The following is a 17268-nucleotide window of genomic DNA, read 5'->3' as shown; positions in this document are numbered from 1 at the left end:
CGTCCATCTTACAAGGACACTTTTGTTTTTGAACATGACCTTGCCTGCAATGAATCAAACGAGGTGTAAATCCATTTTAACAAGCAACAATGGGGAAAAAAATCAATGTCAGGTGAACCAAAGAAAACCGAAGTGTGTGCGTGCCTGTGAAATATGACAGATTCCCTTTGAGCTCTTGATGCACCCGGGTTAAAAAAAGGGGCATATCTATTCAATAAGACAGATTGGCAGTGAAAAATGCACGAGGCAGATGAAGAGGGTGAGAGCAAGAGGAGGCATCCTGAATGAACCCTCCTCATGATGACTGATCCCACAGGAAGATCATTACTTCCAACTTCACACTGCATGGAGACAGCATCTTCCAGCACATATATCATTGGTTACATTTTTTATTTCTATTTACAGTAAATTTGTTATAAATATAATACATCATTTTCAGAAAAGCAGTTGAGTAAATACATACATTTAAATAACAGCTTGATCACAAGGTGGAGCTCCAATGGGGGCTGAGAGGAACAATGTTGATTGGTTCGTAAGTTTGTAGAAAATTTAACGCGTGCATGAGGACACCACACAGTCCAGATGGACAGACCGACAGACAGGCAAACAGACAGGTGGGTGGGCAGTATCTACGAGTCGTCAGTTAAAGCCGTGTCACATAGTGGTCACTCTTAAGGGTTCATGAGGGTGACACTCAACAGGGCCAGGGAACCCCTCTGTGGTCATCATGGTTAAACTATGGTTGCAGTCTCACTGAGGCAAAGGGCCGGGTCCTTTCCAGGTTATCCAGGAAGGGAAACGTGCCGTTCTCTGTTGCCGTGGTGACAACTTTGCAACCTCTTAATTTCCGACACCAACAAGAAGAGGAAATCTCTGTTGGGCAGACACCGCCATAGGAGACCCAGCATGTGATGAAACATGTCCATTAGTCTCCTTCACTTTCATCCAATAAAGGTGTCCAACCCAAATCTCCTTTGTTGAGGAAGAGATTTAATCCAAATGAAACTCCCATGATGCTTTGCTGCTGCTGAGACATTAAATAGCTACTTAGGGTCCGTTAACCATCCGGGCACTGCAGGGTTCACAGGCTCAACTGATGCAGGATTCATTTCAAACATACCATCTCTTTAAATATACTTCTTTTTTAACGAAATACAAAAGAACTGTTTTCCTTTGTCCATTATTGAGTATTAGTCAGGGGGAAATGAGTCATGAGTCAATCAGAGTGAGTGAGTCCACTTCTTTCTGCGGAGGTGGATCTCACTACACCTTGGTGATAGCTGATGATGGGTTGGTTATTGGCGAGGGAGTCCGGGGGTTCAGGCGCTGTTGATGATGATGAGAGCGGGAGTGGCCGTCTGCTGGCTGGTCTCACACATGGCGCCCTGGTCGGCCAGCTTGGCGAAGACGCGGGGCGTGCCCAGGTTATAGACCCCGGCGTGGAGGAAGCAGGCTCGCAGCGGAATGCCCATCACCTCCTGTGCTTTCAGCTGCAGTTTGTACTGCGTCTGGCCCAGCCACGTGAACGACCCGTGCACCTCAAAAGACTCGGGGCTGGGGACAGAAGACAGGAGGGACAGGAAGACGTATATAGAGAAACACAACAATTAGAGAGATAAAGAATGATGAATAGTGAGAATAAATACAACCACTGTGACAATGAAATGTCTGCACACCTGGTAGCTTGTGTGTGTGTGTGTGCTTGTGCGTGTGTGTGTGTGTGTGCGGAGAAGGGCCAAGCAGTTAGTGAGGTACTGCTCAGTTTCAGACATTATGAATGTCTGACGGCATTGTACTGTACTTTGTATTTCTATGTATGACATAGATAGATACTTTAATAATCCCCATGGGGGTAATTGAGTGTTTCAGCAGTGGAAAAGTAGAGCACAATAAAGAATATGCATAGAGAATATATACACAATCCATTAAAATGTAATAACAATAAATATATACATTACAGTATATACATTACATTACCTGGTCGTTTTGTGTCGCAGATCTATGATGACATCAACTTGAGCCAGGGAGCAGTTTGACAGAGTCAGAGTGACTGGCACCATACACAGGCTACAGAGAGGGAAGAGACAGACAGAGAGAGAGAGGGGGAGAGAAAGGGGGTTATTAAAAGTTACACATAAAACCGCATACAGAACAACCACTAAGGTCAATTACTGTCTGTCTTGCTCTCCATGTCTTTCACACCGTCTCCAATGATCCGGATCTCGCAAGCTCACATTCTGTTTCTCACGCAAATCAGTCTGGATACTCTCCATAGAGATCTGGTTGTGCCAGATCGGAAAACGATCTAGCCAATCCACATTCTAAGAGGAAATGGAGAAGCAGCGTTCAGTTTTTATGCTCCACATATCTGGAACAAACTTACAGAAAACTGCAGGTTTGCTGCAACTCTCAGTTCTTTTAAATCAAAACTGAAGACTTTTCTTTTTGCTGCTGCTTTTTTATTAAATCAAATAATTATTATTCATATACTGCACTGTAACCTGTATTCCGAGATTATATTTTTCCTGCACTTTGTTTTAAATGTCCTTTTTTACATTTCATTTTATATGACCTTTTATGTGTTTCTTGCACTTTGTCTTGATGCTTTTAATGTCTCATGTAAAGCACTTTGAATTGCCTTGTTGTTGAAATGTGCTATTTAAGCAATAAACCACGAGAGGCCGTGTGTTATAATGATTTTATAACAGCTAGGGAGCGTTGTTAGGCACGACGCGAAGCGGAAGCGGACCCCCCTAGCTGTTATAAAATCACTTTAACACACGGCCTCGAGTGGTTTATTGCTTTTATACAACGGTTACTACAGCTATTAGTGTAAAATAAACACACAGCAATGTAAAATATTAACATTTATTCAAAACGAAGCATCATTCCCTCAATTCCGCCGAGCAAAATAGTCCCCCCTACAAATGCATTGCATTAATACTGAAAATGGAATGATATGCGGTCCCAGGTGTGTTACAAAGTATTTTAACACGGCTTCCAGCCAATCAGAATCAAGAACCAGAACTAACCGTTGTATAAAGAAATATAAATTTGCCTTGCCTTGGTGTAACGAAAGCGAGGAGCAGTTATAGTCGTCACGTGATAGATGGTGATAGACAGATGGTTCATCCAATCGGTCGCCAAGTATTTTTTGAAGTGCCTGCCCTATTCCAAACAGTTTCCAACAGATACTGTAGTTCCCACAGCTTACAGTAAAAGTGGATAAGTTTAAAACCAGAGAAAGTGCATGTGAGTCACACAGTCAACAGACTGTAATTTGTAAATGTGTAATTAGTAAATTGAGTATTGGACTCTACTGTATCTGTAATTGAGCATAATGTTCGAGTAGTTGTTCTCTGTAAAGCGCATTGTGTTGCCTCTGGGTATGAAATGCACTATACAAATAAAACTTTGATTGATTGATTGATAGGCAGCAACATTTCACTGTGACTGTACATGTATGTTACATGTGACAAATAAAGAAATCTTAAATATTGAGACTGAATCCTGCTGAACTCTTTAGTTAAAAAAGAGGAAAAGCTAGCGGCCTCAGTCTAGACCTATCTGCGGCCGTCCTGTGGGTCTCCACAGAGGAGGAGGAGGGCTGTGGGGGCAAAGCTATCCTCCTAGTCCGGCTGCATCGACCGGGCTAGCAGGGTTAGCCCTTCATGCCTGCGCTACCCTGCCCTCTATAGCCACAGCCAGGTGGTCAGCCAGGTCCTAGTACCCAGGGGCAGCAGGACTAGAGAGAGGAGCTAGCATCATCTTCCCTTGGGTTCCTGGAGCTCTGGGACTTCCCGCTGAGTCTGAAAACACAAGGGCCCTGCCAAGTGGCCCAGCAGACCTCCCGGAGTCCGATAGATACCCCCGTGTCTGCTGTGGATGTCGTAGCATGTCCGTAGAATGTTCTCTCTCCTATGATGCTTTTAGCCTCTCTCACTCTGAAATGTAATTTAATGTAATGTATTGCTTTATAAATGTTCTTAGCCGGTAGACAACATACTCCAGGAGCTTGCTTGATCGCCTTGTTGAGAGGGGTCAGGGAAGAATTTTTACAGCTCACTTATCTGGCCCCCTGGGTGATTACTGTTTTTTTGCTTCCCTCTGGAATATGTAGAGTGGGTCGTATGCCCACCTCCCTTGTTCTCTGTAAAGCGCATTGTGTTGCCTCTGGGTATGAAATGCGCTATACAAGCTTTGATTGATTGATTGAAGTGTGACCACTCCTGGTACTTGGACTGGTGTTTGTGTTACTGTACCTCTTTTGTATGAAGGTGTGGCTGTAGCTCTCGGGGTAGTGCAGGTTGGTCTTGATGAGGTGGGAGAGCTGTTCCATGGAGGGCCGTGTCATTGGAGGGGGCAGATCGGGCTTGAACTTCAACAGCTGAGTCTCCTGCGCCTCCTACGACGGGACAAAGACACCCGACAACAAGGCTTTCAGACCTGGATCCTAAAGACACCCGACAAGACTTTCAGACCTGGATCCTGAAGCTCCAACATCTTTAAAAGACAGACTGATATTGAGGGAATTTCATGTCCAGGGCTTATCACTGTTAACGTGGACACAGCTGTACTTAAATTGTTGAACAGCTGTTGATGCCTGTTGCAGTGATGATGATGTTGATGCGATGATGTTGGTGAGGATGGTGATGACGATGATGGTGGTTGGTGACATTGTGGTGTTGGTGATGGGCGTACATTTGAATGTTTTCTGTATGCTTGATGTGTGCTAAACAAATTCCCCTCTGGGGCAATAAAGGTTTCAATTCACTTCTTATTCAAATCCAAATGATCTTAGTAAGCTCTCCCATCTTGCAAGACTGCTTAACAGCCATCAAGGATTGGATGTCACATAACTCCATCTTAACCCTGACAAAACAAAAGAACTATTGGTCCAGCGGCAAATTTTAAGCGAGCCTAAAAAAAAAAGTATTGGTAAACGGTAAATTGATTCACCCATTCACACACACATTCACACACCAATGGCGGCAGCTGCCATGCAAGGCGTTAACCTGCTCATTGGGAGCAATCTGGGGTCCAGTGTCTTGCCCAAGGACACTTCGACATGTAGACAGGAGGAGCCAGGATTCGAACCACCGATCCTAAATTCATCCGAATCCGAATTTCGCGGAGGTTTACAGTGTGAAGGGGTGGCTGTTGTATGTTCGGTGAAATTAGTGCCGTTTACAAGTTACTGTTGTTTCAAAATGCGGTGAAAGGACCTATGGTGTTTACAGGACGAAGACCATAAGACCACTATAAGACCAAGTTATAGAGCCTCACTACAATATATTGCATTAATAGTGAGAGTCTGTGGTGCTGTGACAGCGTGAACGGTTGAATGTTAATGTGGCCTTTTTGTGAAGTCATTGTTTTTAAGGGCTGGTGCTCCATCATCCAAGACAACAGTGGGGATCTATTAAAGGGTGAGCAGTGTAAAAGCATCTCCCTCTTTCCTTGTGCATGTGTATGCGCACAAACACACACACACGCACACACACACACACACAAAGTAATAGCACGGGGGACGCCAACCTGCCAGGTATTCATCTTCATAAAGACCAGGGGGAGGAAGACACTAGCTTTAATCTACACTGAATGTGACTTTGAGAAAAGCAGAGAGATGTGGGGCCAGTGCCAAGAGTCCGACGTAGCGAGCCATCTATATACGGCATACATCAACCCTCCTGGGACATGGGAGCTTCTGCCCAGATGCTCTGTGCCCATCTCAGAGGAGTGGGATGGGTACTTTCTAACCTACTTTCCACCACACTGGCCACAGACCGCTGCTCTGACCATACAGAGCCCCCCAACCTCCCCCGCTGAGGTAAATCTCCTGACTGGACCCGCTCATACTGTAGCTGCACCACCGGCACCTCAGTCCGAGGTGGGTTTGGGAGGCGGCCAAGGAAACACTTAGCCTGAGCCTCACTTGAGAGCCTCACTTCAACCCCTGGACAGAAAATACAACCACTGTGACAGCCTCACTTCTGCCCTTGGCAGAAAGACTCTGAGGAGGCCGAATCATCAGAGAGAGAAACCCCATTCACACATAGACGCTATTGAAATTAAATTAAATTCTAGGGAATTGACCTGCTAGGGGCCATGTATGAACAGGATTTCACCGGAAATCTGCACAACCAATTTCCCATGTCAAGATCTAGTATAGTTCCCTGGAATCTGCCGGGATGGCTGTGTTGTGAACAGAAGGCGAGACATTACTGGGTAATAACTGGTCTGGCAAAAGACTTGAAAGACATCTGGTATCAGAGAGGGAGGATTCTGGCAAGGCAGGTTCTGTGTGTCAGGTTCTGTCAATGTAAACAGTGTCTCCCTGCTGCGTGTCTTTGCAGTCAATGACGGACCACACTTCTGCTCTATTGATTAGGCCCACACTTGCTTCTCATTAAAGTGGATAGATACATTAGATAGGTACTCTATTGATTCCGGGGCCAGTGAGTGAGTCACTCTTCAGAGAGAGCTGTGTGTGTGTGTGTGTGTGTGTGTGTGTGTGTGTGTGTGTGTGTGTGCGTGTGTGTGTGTGTGTGTGTGCGTGCGTGCGTGAGTGAGAGAGTGTGTGTGTGTGTGTGTGTGTGTGTGTGTGTGCGTGCGTGCATGCGCGTGAGTGAGTGAGAGTGTGTGTGTGTGCGTGCGTGCGTGCGAGTGAGTGAGTGAGTGAGTGAGAGTGTGTGTGTGTGTGTGTGTGTGTGCGTGCGTGCGTGCGAGTGAGTGAGTGAGTGAGAGTGTGTGTGTGTGTGTGTGTGTGTGTGTGTGTACCTCTTTCTGTGTCAGGGAGCAGGCTTCCTTGCCAATGGTCTGTAGAGCCACATGGAGCTGTCCTTCCAGAATCAGCTGCTTGTTGTCCTCAACGACATAGGCCTGTGGTCAGTTAGAACAACATCAACACTAGTTTGGGGTTTGATGAATAGTATATATGAAATGGTAAAAAGGCTGCACTTATACAGCGCTTTTTATCCAAAGCGCTTTACAATGGCCTCATTCACCCATTCACACACCAATGGCGGCAGCTGCCATGCAAGGTGCTAGCCTGCTCATTATGAGCAATTTGGGTGTCAGTGTCATGCCCAAGGACACTTCCGACACATGGACAGGAGGAGCTGGGATTCGAACCGCCGATCCTGCGGTCACTAGACGACCCACACTACCTCCTGATCCACGGCCGAAAAACTATAGAATCAACAACTGTAGGTGTTACAACTAGCCCTAGTCATCCTACCACTGGAGGATACTGGGACGGGGATTAAACTGAAACTGGGTCAGGAAATGGGTTTCAGGTGGGGGGGGGTAGTGTGACCTACCTTCCAGAGGACGATGACGTCGAGGTCCACCTCATTACACTTCCTCACAACGGCCGTGATGTCTTCAGCCCCGCCCCCCGGGAACGCCCCCTGGCTCCTGGAATGAGGGAAGGTCACGCCCACCGGCGCCCTCTGTAATTCTGAGGGCTGGCGTCGCCGGAAGAAGAAATCTGCACATGGGGTGGTGGAGCTCATGATCTGTACAGGAGAGGAAGGGAGAGAGGGAGAGAGAGAGAGAGAGAGAGAGAGAGAGAGGGAGGGAGGGAGAGAGAGAGAGAGGGAGGGAGGGAGAGAGAGGGAGAGAGGGAGAGAGAGGGAGGGAGAGAGAGAGAGAGGGAGGGAGGGAGGGGGAGAGAGAGAGAGAGAGAGAGAGAGGGAGGGAGGGAGAGAGAGAGAGAGAGAGAGAGAGAGAGGGAGGGAGGGAGGGAGGCACGGGCAAAGGACAGAGACCGCAGAGGAGAGGTAGAGTGTGATTAGATTCGAAAGCAATTCAGCCTCATCTCAAAGGACTCTGTAAATCAAAATATACCTGTTCATTTCCCAGGCTTAGGTCTGCAAAGGTGTACTTCCCAACAGCATTCGAGGAATCTGACGTAACAAAGATGAAAGGGAGTCAGGAGGGAGATTAATCAGTACTGATTGATTGAAACCGTTTCCTGTGTCTGTACCCGCTTCCACTGTAGCTGGAGGGGGTGTGTGTGTGTGTGTGTGTGTGTGTGTGTGTGTGTGCGTGAGTGTGTTTGTGTGTAGTACCTTGTTTGCACCGTGTGGCTCTAAAGCACAGCTTGCCTCTCTCCCTGCTGGTGAGTTTGCAGTCTGAAAGGACAGAAGGAGAGGAGGATGAGGAAGGAGTCAGCCCCTGAAACTGGCTATTCTCCGTCTGTAGGCTACACTCGCGGCTCACATTCTCTACGCTACGATCGGCTTCCATCATATTCTACGTCCTCTACTATATCCTCAAAATCTGATAAATATTCGGCCATATTGCACACAATATTCCAGGCACCAACAAGCCGATTGTAGCATAGAGAATGTGAGCCGTGAGTGTAACCTACAGACGGCCAGTCTGCGCGCTGTGCGCATGCGTACTGGAGCAAGTGGGGAAGCTATATTTCGTTTCTAAAGACGTTTCTAAAGATCATATTACAGAGGCATGTGAAAACCACAACAAGCCTACGCTCTATGGAAGCACAACTAGCGATTCATAAAAACAGATTGTTGAAAACAATTGTTTCGCGGCAGAAAATTTATTATTTAGAAGCTGCATTCTCAGTGCCCCGTCCGCCGCCATTAAATGGATATACTTGGCTCGCGCTGGATTTTAAATTTCTTCTACAGGCCTCCGAATTACACCAAAGTTATCTCGGTGAGTCAAACGTCTTATAATATGCCGTAAATAAGGTCCAGGTTGTCAAAACAAACATTCTCCTTTCTGCAACAAAAGCCTTCTGTAAGCCAGCACATAGGATAGCGTTTGTCGGGTTGTGACTCCCTCCCTCCCTTACTCCAGTCAATGTTGACCTGCATTTCTCTGTTGGCACAACAAGAGGCAGTAGTCCCAGCACACCAAAATAAAGAAGGACACCAAAATCAACCCGCCGATCTCCACTGCACAAGTAGAGTAGCGGTTAGTATTGGACTCCCACCCGGGAGATCGAGGTTCAAGACCCGATGGGGATGATTTTAAGGGACTATACCCCAAACCTCCACACGTTCATCCTCTCACACCAACCTATCCCTTACCTTTGTCCAGAAACAGAAGTTGAACCAATTGCAGCAAAATAGCTAACGTTACAGGAATCATCAGTGTAACTGCTTTAGCCACTGACCGCTACCATTAATGTTATGGAAGCTGCTGCTAGTTGTTGTGAGCTCATGAGCTAACTGGCTATCCCACTCTTATTGTGCTGGTTTCGCATTGGAAATGATGTGTCCAGGCGACAAGACCCATCTTAATTTATCAGACATTATTTCATGTCATTTCATTTCAAATTCACAGCTATTTCAGTGTTTCAGCTTCCGTCCTACCAGTCCTGAACAGAAACAAGCCAGACATGCAAATAAGCCAGGCTGGACTTGGCCTGGTTCTTTTCTCAGTGTCAAAAGGTCTAGAACACGCACGCATGCACAAACACACACACAAAGACACACACACATACAAACACACACACACACACACACAGAGTGATTTGCAGCTTCTCTTCCTGATTGTATAGCATCATGCACTGCTCTTACACACCTGCCCACTCATACAGTCTGTGAAAAGCCCTGTTAATGAATGATTTAGCAAACAATGAAGCGTAATCATACACAAAACCGGATCCTCACCCTGTCAAAATGAATATTATACGACAATGAGGGCTAAACAGTTTTCTACTCTTTTATTTTGAAAAAGCTGCTTGACAATCAACACCAGAGCCAGAGCCTTGACACACATAACACTTCACTATCACACAAAGACCCACGCCTGCCACTGTATAGAGCCAGCTGGTTAAGAGATAAAAGCCCCAGCTCAAGGTCCTTGGCGTGGGTCTACATGTGTTAAAACAAGTGTAGACAGCAAGATAATTGACCTGCTGCCATTGGCTGGCAGCAGTGGCTGGTTCTTTACAGAGCTGTTTTCTAAGACAACAGTTCTGTATGCAGATAGGACTTCTTGGAGGGAGGGGGGCAGAACATGAAGTGGTTCTACTGAGGTGCTAATTAGCCTGTTAACAGCAGCAGGGTGGACGTCTGACAGCCACCTGTGCACGACGTCACCCAGGGAACATCACTCTAGCAGCAGCACAGTCCTGATGAGTCATGCTAATTTGCCTTCTGATAACATCAGGCCCAGTCCCCCAAGAACCTCCCGGAAGCCAGCCTCTATCATCAGCACCGTGCACGTGTGGGGCGTGAACGCAAATTTAATGAGAGTATATAAACAGTAGCAACATGTACAGTATGAGCTGGCGAGGGTGTGCATCTGCCCCCCTCGCCACTCTGAGAGCGTCACTGACACTTCCTCTCTCTAGGGACCTCCCGTAATGTTACAGAAAGTGAATGGAATAATGAAGGAGGATTACCTGCAAATTCTTCAGGATAACCTAAAATCATCAGGCAGAAAGTTGTGTCTTGGGCACAGTTGGGTGTTCCAACAGGACAATGACCCCAAACACGCATTAAAAGTGGTAAAGGAATGTCTAAATCAGGCTAGAGGTAAGGCTTTAGAATGGCCTTCCCAAAGTCCTGACTTAAATGGTAAATGGTAAATGGACTGCACTTATATAGCGCTTTTCCACCTTAGCGGCACTCAAAGCGCTTTACAATGGCCTCTCATTCACCCATTCACACACACATTCACACACCAATGGTGGTAGCTGCCATGCAAGGTGCTAACCTGCTCATTGGGAGCAATTTGGGGTTAGGTGTCTTGCTCAAGGACACTTCGACATGTGGACAGTTGGAGCTGGGATTCGAACCACTGACCCTTCGATCACTGAACGACCCGCTCTACCAACTGAGCTACAGCTGCCCCAGTAAAGGGAAAATGCATGTTTAGCCCTGTTTTAGGGTTACTTGTGATGATATAGCTGGAAAAGAAAAAGGAAAGGTGTCTTTGTCTGATATTGTATTGTACAATTGATTGAATCTAAATAAAAATTAAGTTTAAATTTATTAGTGTTTTGTTAATGTTTTTGGGACAATGGGGTCATGTGCTCCAATCAATCTATCACAGAAAAATAAGAGTTGTAGAAATTATTGGAAACTCAAGACTGCCATGATATACATGTTCTTTACACATGTATGTTAACTTTTGACCACAACTGTATGTATTCCCCCTTTTGTTCCAGAAAAAAAAATAAAAAGACTGTTTTGAAGTAATTCAGCCCTATCATCACACTATCTTTGAAGTGTGATGCAATGTTATTTCATACAAATGTATGCAATAACGTTTAATATACTGTAACCTTCTGTCAAATAACAAAGTGATGAACAAGTTTCACTGTCTGTAATGCAGCCATGGATGATTTTATCTTTCAAAAGTCATTTCTGAGCAGAGCGTTTGGGAAAATCCATCAAATGTATTCGAGACGTGCCCCCCCCTCCCCCACCTGACTGACTCAGGTGGGGAACAAAAGACAGAAAGAGAGAGAGAGAGAGGAGGGGGGAATATAGCAGGGGTGAGAGAGTGAGTGAGAGAGAGGGAGAGAGAAGGGGATCTCAATATGCTGATCAGAGAGACTGAAATGACAGGACCACTCTTATCTGACGCAGTTGCAGAGGTCGTACCTTTGTCTTCCGCTGGGTTTATACACTTGTGGAGTCTCCAGTGTTTGCTGCTGCTGGACACCTGCGCTATGTGGAACTCTCTCACACCCGCTTCACTCTGCAGAGGGAGAGGGAGGGAGGGAGGGAGGGAGGGAGGGAGGGAGGGAGGGAGGGAGGGAGGGAGGGAGGGAGGGAGGGAGAGGGAGAGAGAGAGAGAGAGAGAGAGAACGAGCGAGCGAGCCGTGGTTAAACATCCAGGTAGTGGTCGGGAGTAACAACCTGGTCTTCATTTTAATCAGGCCCACACCTCCGTCAGCAGGTGGGGCTGATTACCCAGTTATGTACAGTATGTGTGTACAGTAAGCACAGAGTCCCTGACATGTCTATAACCTGATGAAGATCTGTTGAAACGCTGTGCAGAATACCGTTTTGTGGGCATTATACTTGAGTCGCAAGCTCTCTTTCAAGAATAAAACATCCCGGTATGACATCCCAACACCGACACGTGCACACAGGCACACAGTGAGTCAATAACTGGGAGGGGGGAGCAAGCAGCATGTACCCTACGCAATCAATGGCAACGAACACTTAATGACGTCACAACACGCACATCACGTGCGCACTCCCCAGGCCAGAGCACGCCGCCTTCAAACGGAAGTGCACGTGACGGGAAAAACGTTTTAAGCAGCCCTCCCAGGAAAAGCACAGGCAGTAGAGTAATATCCCATTATGTGCCGCGTCCTTCATAATAACACGCCGGGCACAACAATATATGAAAGAGGATGTTTCAATCAAATGTTCAATCAAATGTCAGCTCGATGCGAGCGGCTGACGGGGGGTGAGCCGTGGGTGACTTTGCGTGTGTGTGCGTGTGTATGCGTGTGTGTGCGTGTATCTGTGTGTGTATGTGTGTGTGTGTATGCGTGTGTGTGTGTGTGTGCGTGTGTGCGTGTATCTGTGTGTGTATGTGTGTGTGTGTATGCGTGTGTGTGTGTGTGCGTGCGTACGAGAGGTTTTGGCACATGGACACGCGGCCCCACTCACCGTGTTGATGTTCTCTATGTCGACGAAGACCAGCATGCTGCCGCTCCGGTCCTCCTCCCGCGTCTCCTCCTCCTCCTGGGGCAGCGTGTGACTGCGGCAGGCGGTGGCACGCACACTGAGGGACCGGCTGGCACAGATGAACACCGTGTGACGCAGCACCCTGTGACTGGTGAGGGGTGGGGGACGACGACGAGAGAGAACGGGATGAGGGGACGGGGAACGTGGGGGGAGATGTAATAGGGGCGAGAGAAATGGAGTGAGAAAAATGAAGGAAAAAAAAAACATGAACATGATCGCGAGTGACGATAAGCGTGGCTGGCAGCGATCGCACAGCGCGAGCCGTACGTCGTGAGGGCTGATCAGGTCTGAGACTTTCAGTCCTGCAGTGGGGAGGGGTTCACCGACGTTGCGATTTTTTAAATGGCACAGACCATGCCGGACTTAAGATGAACCGCAAAATTACATTTCTTTATGAAACCAGGCCGATCACATGGACAAAAGGTATATCTGATATTATTCACACACCTGTACAATATGGGTGGACAACTTATAATAAAACACCACAATTCATATTCCGATTCACGCACAGGCTGAAATCAAAATCACTTTCTAAGTGTGAAACAGGTGTACTGTTCTCTATCTACCTGATCTTGCCACCCTTGTCGGCGCTCTCGTAATAGAACAGGAAGTTGATCTCGTGGACTCCTTCCTGGTCGGGTCCCCTGAGCCAGAGGGGTAGCTGGGTAGACTCTCCCGGCCTCAGCTTCCCCTCGGGCAGCGGGATGTCCGTCACGCCGGCCACTGGCCCAAAGTCCCCCGCCGCCACCGACGACACCGCCGCCACCGGGGCGGTGTGGGCGCCGGGGGGCGTGGCCAGGGTCTTGTAGGCGGAGCAGTTCTCGGAGGCGGTCGGGCTGACGGGGGTAAGGGGTGTGGTGGCGGCGCCGCCGAAGGTGAAGAAGTCGGGGTGCGTGGACGCCACCCGCAGGCCGCGCAGGGGAACGCGGCTCACGTTGCAGAACTCCACGTACGCCTTCCTGATCTCCCCGCACAGCAACGCCGTGGGAAATTGTAGGAAGAAGACCTGAGAGAAAGAGGGAGAGAGAGAGATAAGGTTTAGAGCTAGAGACAAGCTAGGACGACTGAGACTACAGTTAATTTGAATACAGTCAATACAGACTGTACCGCTCCCTGCTCCCATACCTGCTCTGTTCCATCTAAATGGTAATCGTTGACATTTCCCAAATGCAAAAATATATTGGATGGAATACAGAATAAACTAGCCCAGAGCCTGTTCACTCTAGCGTCACAGACATGGTAAGTATAGAGCACTGTTTGGCTGCACCGGACCCAGTGGAGCGGATCTGGCTATTACCTCCAGGAGAGGCATGGGGGGGGTTATGGTGGGGTCAAGGCGCCGGTCAGGACCGTGGCAGACCGACGTCTTCTCCTCTTTGGTGAGGTTCAACCGCGGCCCCTGAATCTCCAGGTCCTGTCGACCGCGTACTGATGACCCTTCGCCTGCGGAAACGAGAGGGCCGCAACCGCAGCGTCAGTTGGGACAGCCCCTACTACACCACGGCCGCGAAATGAGGGTTTGAGAGACGAGAGTGCACTTTCAACTGAATTAGTCCTGGAAAAAAAAAAAAAACGCGAGTGCGCGGAGGGAGGTACCTTCACTCTGTGATCCTGCAGTGCTATTGGCCGTCTCTCCCGAAGAGGGGGAGGAGGCCAGGTTGTAGGCCACGCCCAGGATGTTGAGCTGGCCAGTGAGGTGAGGCAGCAGTTTCAGACGAGCCTATCGGAAGGTGAAAGGGTCAGAGGCAGGCTGGAGAGACCAGAGAGAGACGGCCATCGCAGAAGCACATACGGAGAGGTCTGGTAGTGAGGCGATAGATAGACGCTGAGACTGGGAGGGCGGTGAGTGACAGAAGTATGGGGGAGAACGAGGGCAACCTACCACTTTAGTCTCCTCTGGACTCATGTAGAACTCTGGGATGACCTCTGTGGCGATGACGTCATCTTTATGCGCCCTCTGGTACAGAGAGGTAAAAAAAAAAAATAGGAGGAGGGGTCAGATGAATGGCTTACGAGTGAGCAGTCGCCCAAGCACCCTGATCAGGCGGTCTTACCGTGGGAGCGAGGGCCTCCTTCTCGTTGCTGATGGCGTCTCCCCCGGCGTCGTCCTCTGGCCCCGAGAAGTCTTTGAGGGTGAACTTCCAGAGCAGACACAGGTCAGACAGCAACAGAGGAACTTTCAGAGGGTTCCGGAACGCCACCTCCACTATAATGGGCTCTTAAGACCAGAGAGACACATAGAGGTATGTTAGCTGTGTGTATGTGTGTGTGTGTGTGTGAGTGTGTGTGTGTGTCTCCCACACTCTCTGTGTCCACACAACAATTCTCAAGAACACAGACACAGAGTGCATGTCCCACATATTAAACGATTGCCATTTTTACAAAGGTCTGTTCATAGCCGGATGTCCTGGTGATTGATGAGGACCATAGTGAGGTGTTCCTAGTAACTAGTGATTCTAGTTTAGAAGAAGCATTTGTCTCTAAACAACTTAAGAACCAGCCACTGGTACAAGCTATTATACAGCTACGGTACAAGTCAGCTAACTGTGTTTATATTTGGCAGCCTGGGCCATGTCCATAGGTTAGTAGTCAGAGGCCTGAGGATTATGGGTTTGGCCAAGTGTGAAGTGTGTGCAAAGCAGACTGCTAAATATTACTCAATCTCCTCCATCATTGGCAGCTGCTGCATTTGGAGGAGAAGATGTTTTCTGTTTTTGTAGATAGTTTTCCGATGTTTTCCTAGAAGCTTGCTTGTAACCAGGGCTGAAAATTAACTTTTTAGCTCACCTGCCAAGGGGACTGGTAGATTAAAAAATCCACCGGCCAAGTATATTTTTTTACCGGCCAAAATAATTGCCTTTTTTTGTCACATTATAGGCCTACATCTTTTTCAATTCAATGTCTAGAAACATTGCAATTCATAGAAATTCAATTATTCATTTGCATTCACTTCCACTGTGTAGAATTAACCATAACTACCTAACCCTACACAAATATGAGATATAAATGATCCAAGCCTTAACCTCATGGTCTTTGTGTTTATGAACAAAATACATATACTGTAACATATTCACAGCCTGTCATCATGTAAAGTAGTAGTTGACTGTAGTAGCGCGCGTCCTCTGAGGTAAATGGGAACGATTTTCTGTGCGCGAGTAGCCTCGCGTCACCAGTCTCTCCTAGTGCGCGAGGCTCCACAACAGTCATGTGACTGAAAACCTTATTTGGTGCAGCGGGGGAGCTATTTAAGTGCAACACACAACAAACAGAACGCCGGTCCATGGCATGGATATGGCGACATCGCACGCATAATTTATTACATGACTCTATTGGTACAAACATTTACCCGCCAGCGTGGCGGATAGCCTCCGAAATGTTGTTGCCAAATGGAAATTTTACCCGCCATTGGCGGGTGGCGGGTGTTAATTTTCAGCCCTGCTTGTAACTATAAAATGTGACACTTGTTAAACGACCCAACGACCCAACAACATGATAGCAATGGAACTATATTTGGGCCCGTGCAATGCATTTTGAAAACGCAGACCTCAATAAAGTCAAATGTGAGTAGAAAAAGAAGGATGAGTGTTTACCCTCCACTACAGCCAAGGGGAAGCGCAGGTTGTCCGTCTGGTTGTTCAAGCAGCACTGGGTTGGCTGAAACGCCGGCGGGACCACGCCCCGGTTGGCCGCGGCCGCCACCTGCTCCTCCAGATCCCGCCACATGGTGGCGAGGTCACGGTCGAACTCCTGGTCCAGGGACACGTGGGTGGCAGCCTGCTTCTCACCTGGACAGTAACAGCAATCAATCAATCAATCAATCAATCAATCCGTCAATCAGTCAGCTAGCCAGTCAGCCGGTCAGTCAATCAGCCAGTCAGTCAGCCAGTCAGCCAGCCAGTCAGTCAGTCAGTCAGTCAGTACTTAACTACAAGATCAACAAAAGAAAAACTTTTTCAAAGGTAAAACAGCGCCGGTGGCCAGTTGATGATATCTGTTCATGTTTGTGACCCCATTTCCCCCAAAAACACACATGCGCGCACGCACACACATACACATGCTCAAAAACGTTGCCATGGCATCTTGTGGTGGAAAATAGACACACGCACACACACACACACACCACACTCCTATGACAGCACACCTACACAACACAACCAGCCCACATCCTCCTTACTGTGTTAAGGGAGAGTGTCTGATTACACACACAGTACCTGCAGGGTTCAGTGTGTGAATGCTGAATTACACGGTGTGCTCTCACACACATGCTGTATCTAAAGGCGAGCAGTGAGCGACTATGTTTTTGCTTGTCTGAGTTATTAAACAAAGCTTCTGTGAATCAGCCCAGAGGCTGGCTTCTTTATGCTGGGAGACTGATTTGTTAATGTAATTTATTTCCCTGGCTCAGCCCAGACCACCTCACTGCTGGTTGACCTCCATTTCAAGTTCTCTGAGGACACACTTCTCCCACAGTTTCACCACTGCACACACACTGGAGCCATAGTCTCACTCGTATGGTGTGAGTTTGCGTGTGTGTGTGTGTGTGTGTGTGTGTGTGTGTGTGTGTGTGTGTGTG

General features: G+C 47.8%; 1 protein-coding gene across 1 annotated transcript in view; it reads right to left on the bottom strand.

The window, feature by feature from the left end:
* Positions 1 to 456: 456 nt before the first annotated feature.
* trappc8 (trafficking protein particle complex subunit 8) overlaps positions 457 to 17268 on the bottom strand; it is a 34767-nt gene continuing 17955 nt past the window's right edge. Inside the window, exons 16-30 of the mRNA XM_084444374.1 lie at positions 16286 to 16480; positions 14750 to 14913; positions 14578 to 14652; positions 14292 to 14415; positions 13993 to 14138; positions 13262 to 13701; positions 12618 to 12783; positions 11595 to 11691; positions 8076 to 8138; positions 7852 to 7910; positions 7323 to 7520; positions 6781 to 6882; positions 4263 to 4405; positions 1978 to 2067; positions 457 to 1554 (exon numbers count right to left, since the gene is read on the bottom strand). Coding sequence (XP_084300500.1) covers positions 1320 to 1554; positions 1978 to 2067; positions 4263 to 4405; positions 6781 to 6882; positions 7323 to 7520; positions 7852 to 7910; positions 8076 to 8138; positions 11595 to 11691; positions 12618 to 12783; positions 13262 to 13701; positions 13993 to 14138; positions 14292 to 14415; positions 14578 to 14652; positions 14750 to 14913; positions 16286 to 16480 — 2297 coding nt within the window. The 3' untranslated portion in view covers positions 457 to 1319. The remainder of the gene's footprint in view (positions 1555 to 1977; positions 2068 to 4262; positions 4406 to 6780; positions 6883 to 7322; positions 7521 to 7851; positions 7911 to 8075; positions 8139 to 11594; positions 11692 to 12617; positions 12784 to 13261; positions 13702 to 13992; positions 14139 to 14291; positions 14416 to 14577; positions 14653 to 14749; positions 14914 to 16285; positions 16481 to 17268) is intronic.

This window comes from Borostomias antarcticus (assembly GCF_949987555.1).
Source record: "Borostomias antarcticus genome assembly, chromosome: 10".
Lineage (NCBI taxonomy): Eukaryota > Metazoa > Chordata > Actinopteri > Stomiiformes > Stomiidae > Borostomias > Borostomias antarcticus.
This window is presented reverse-complemented; position numbering and strand designations above follow the sequence as displayed.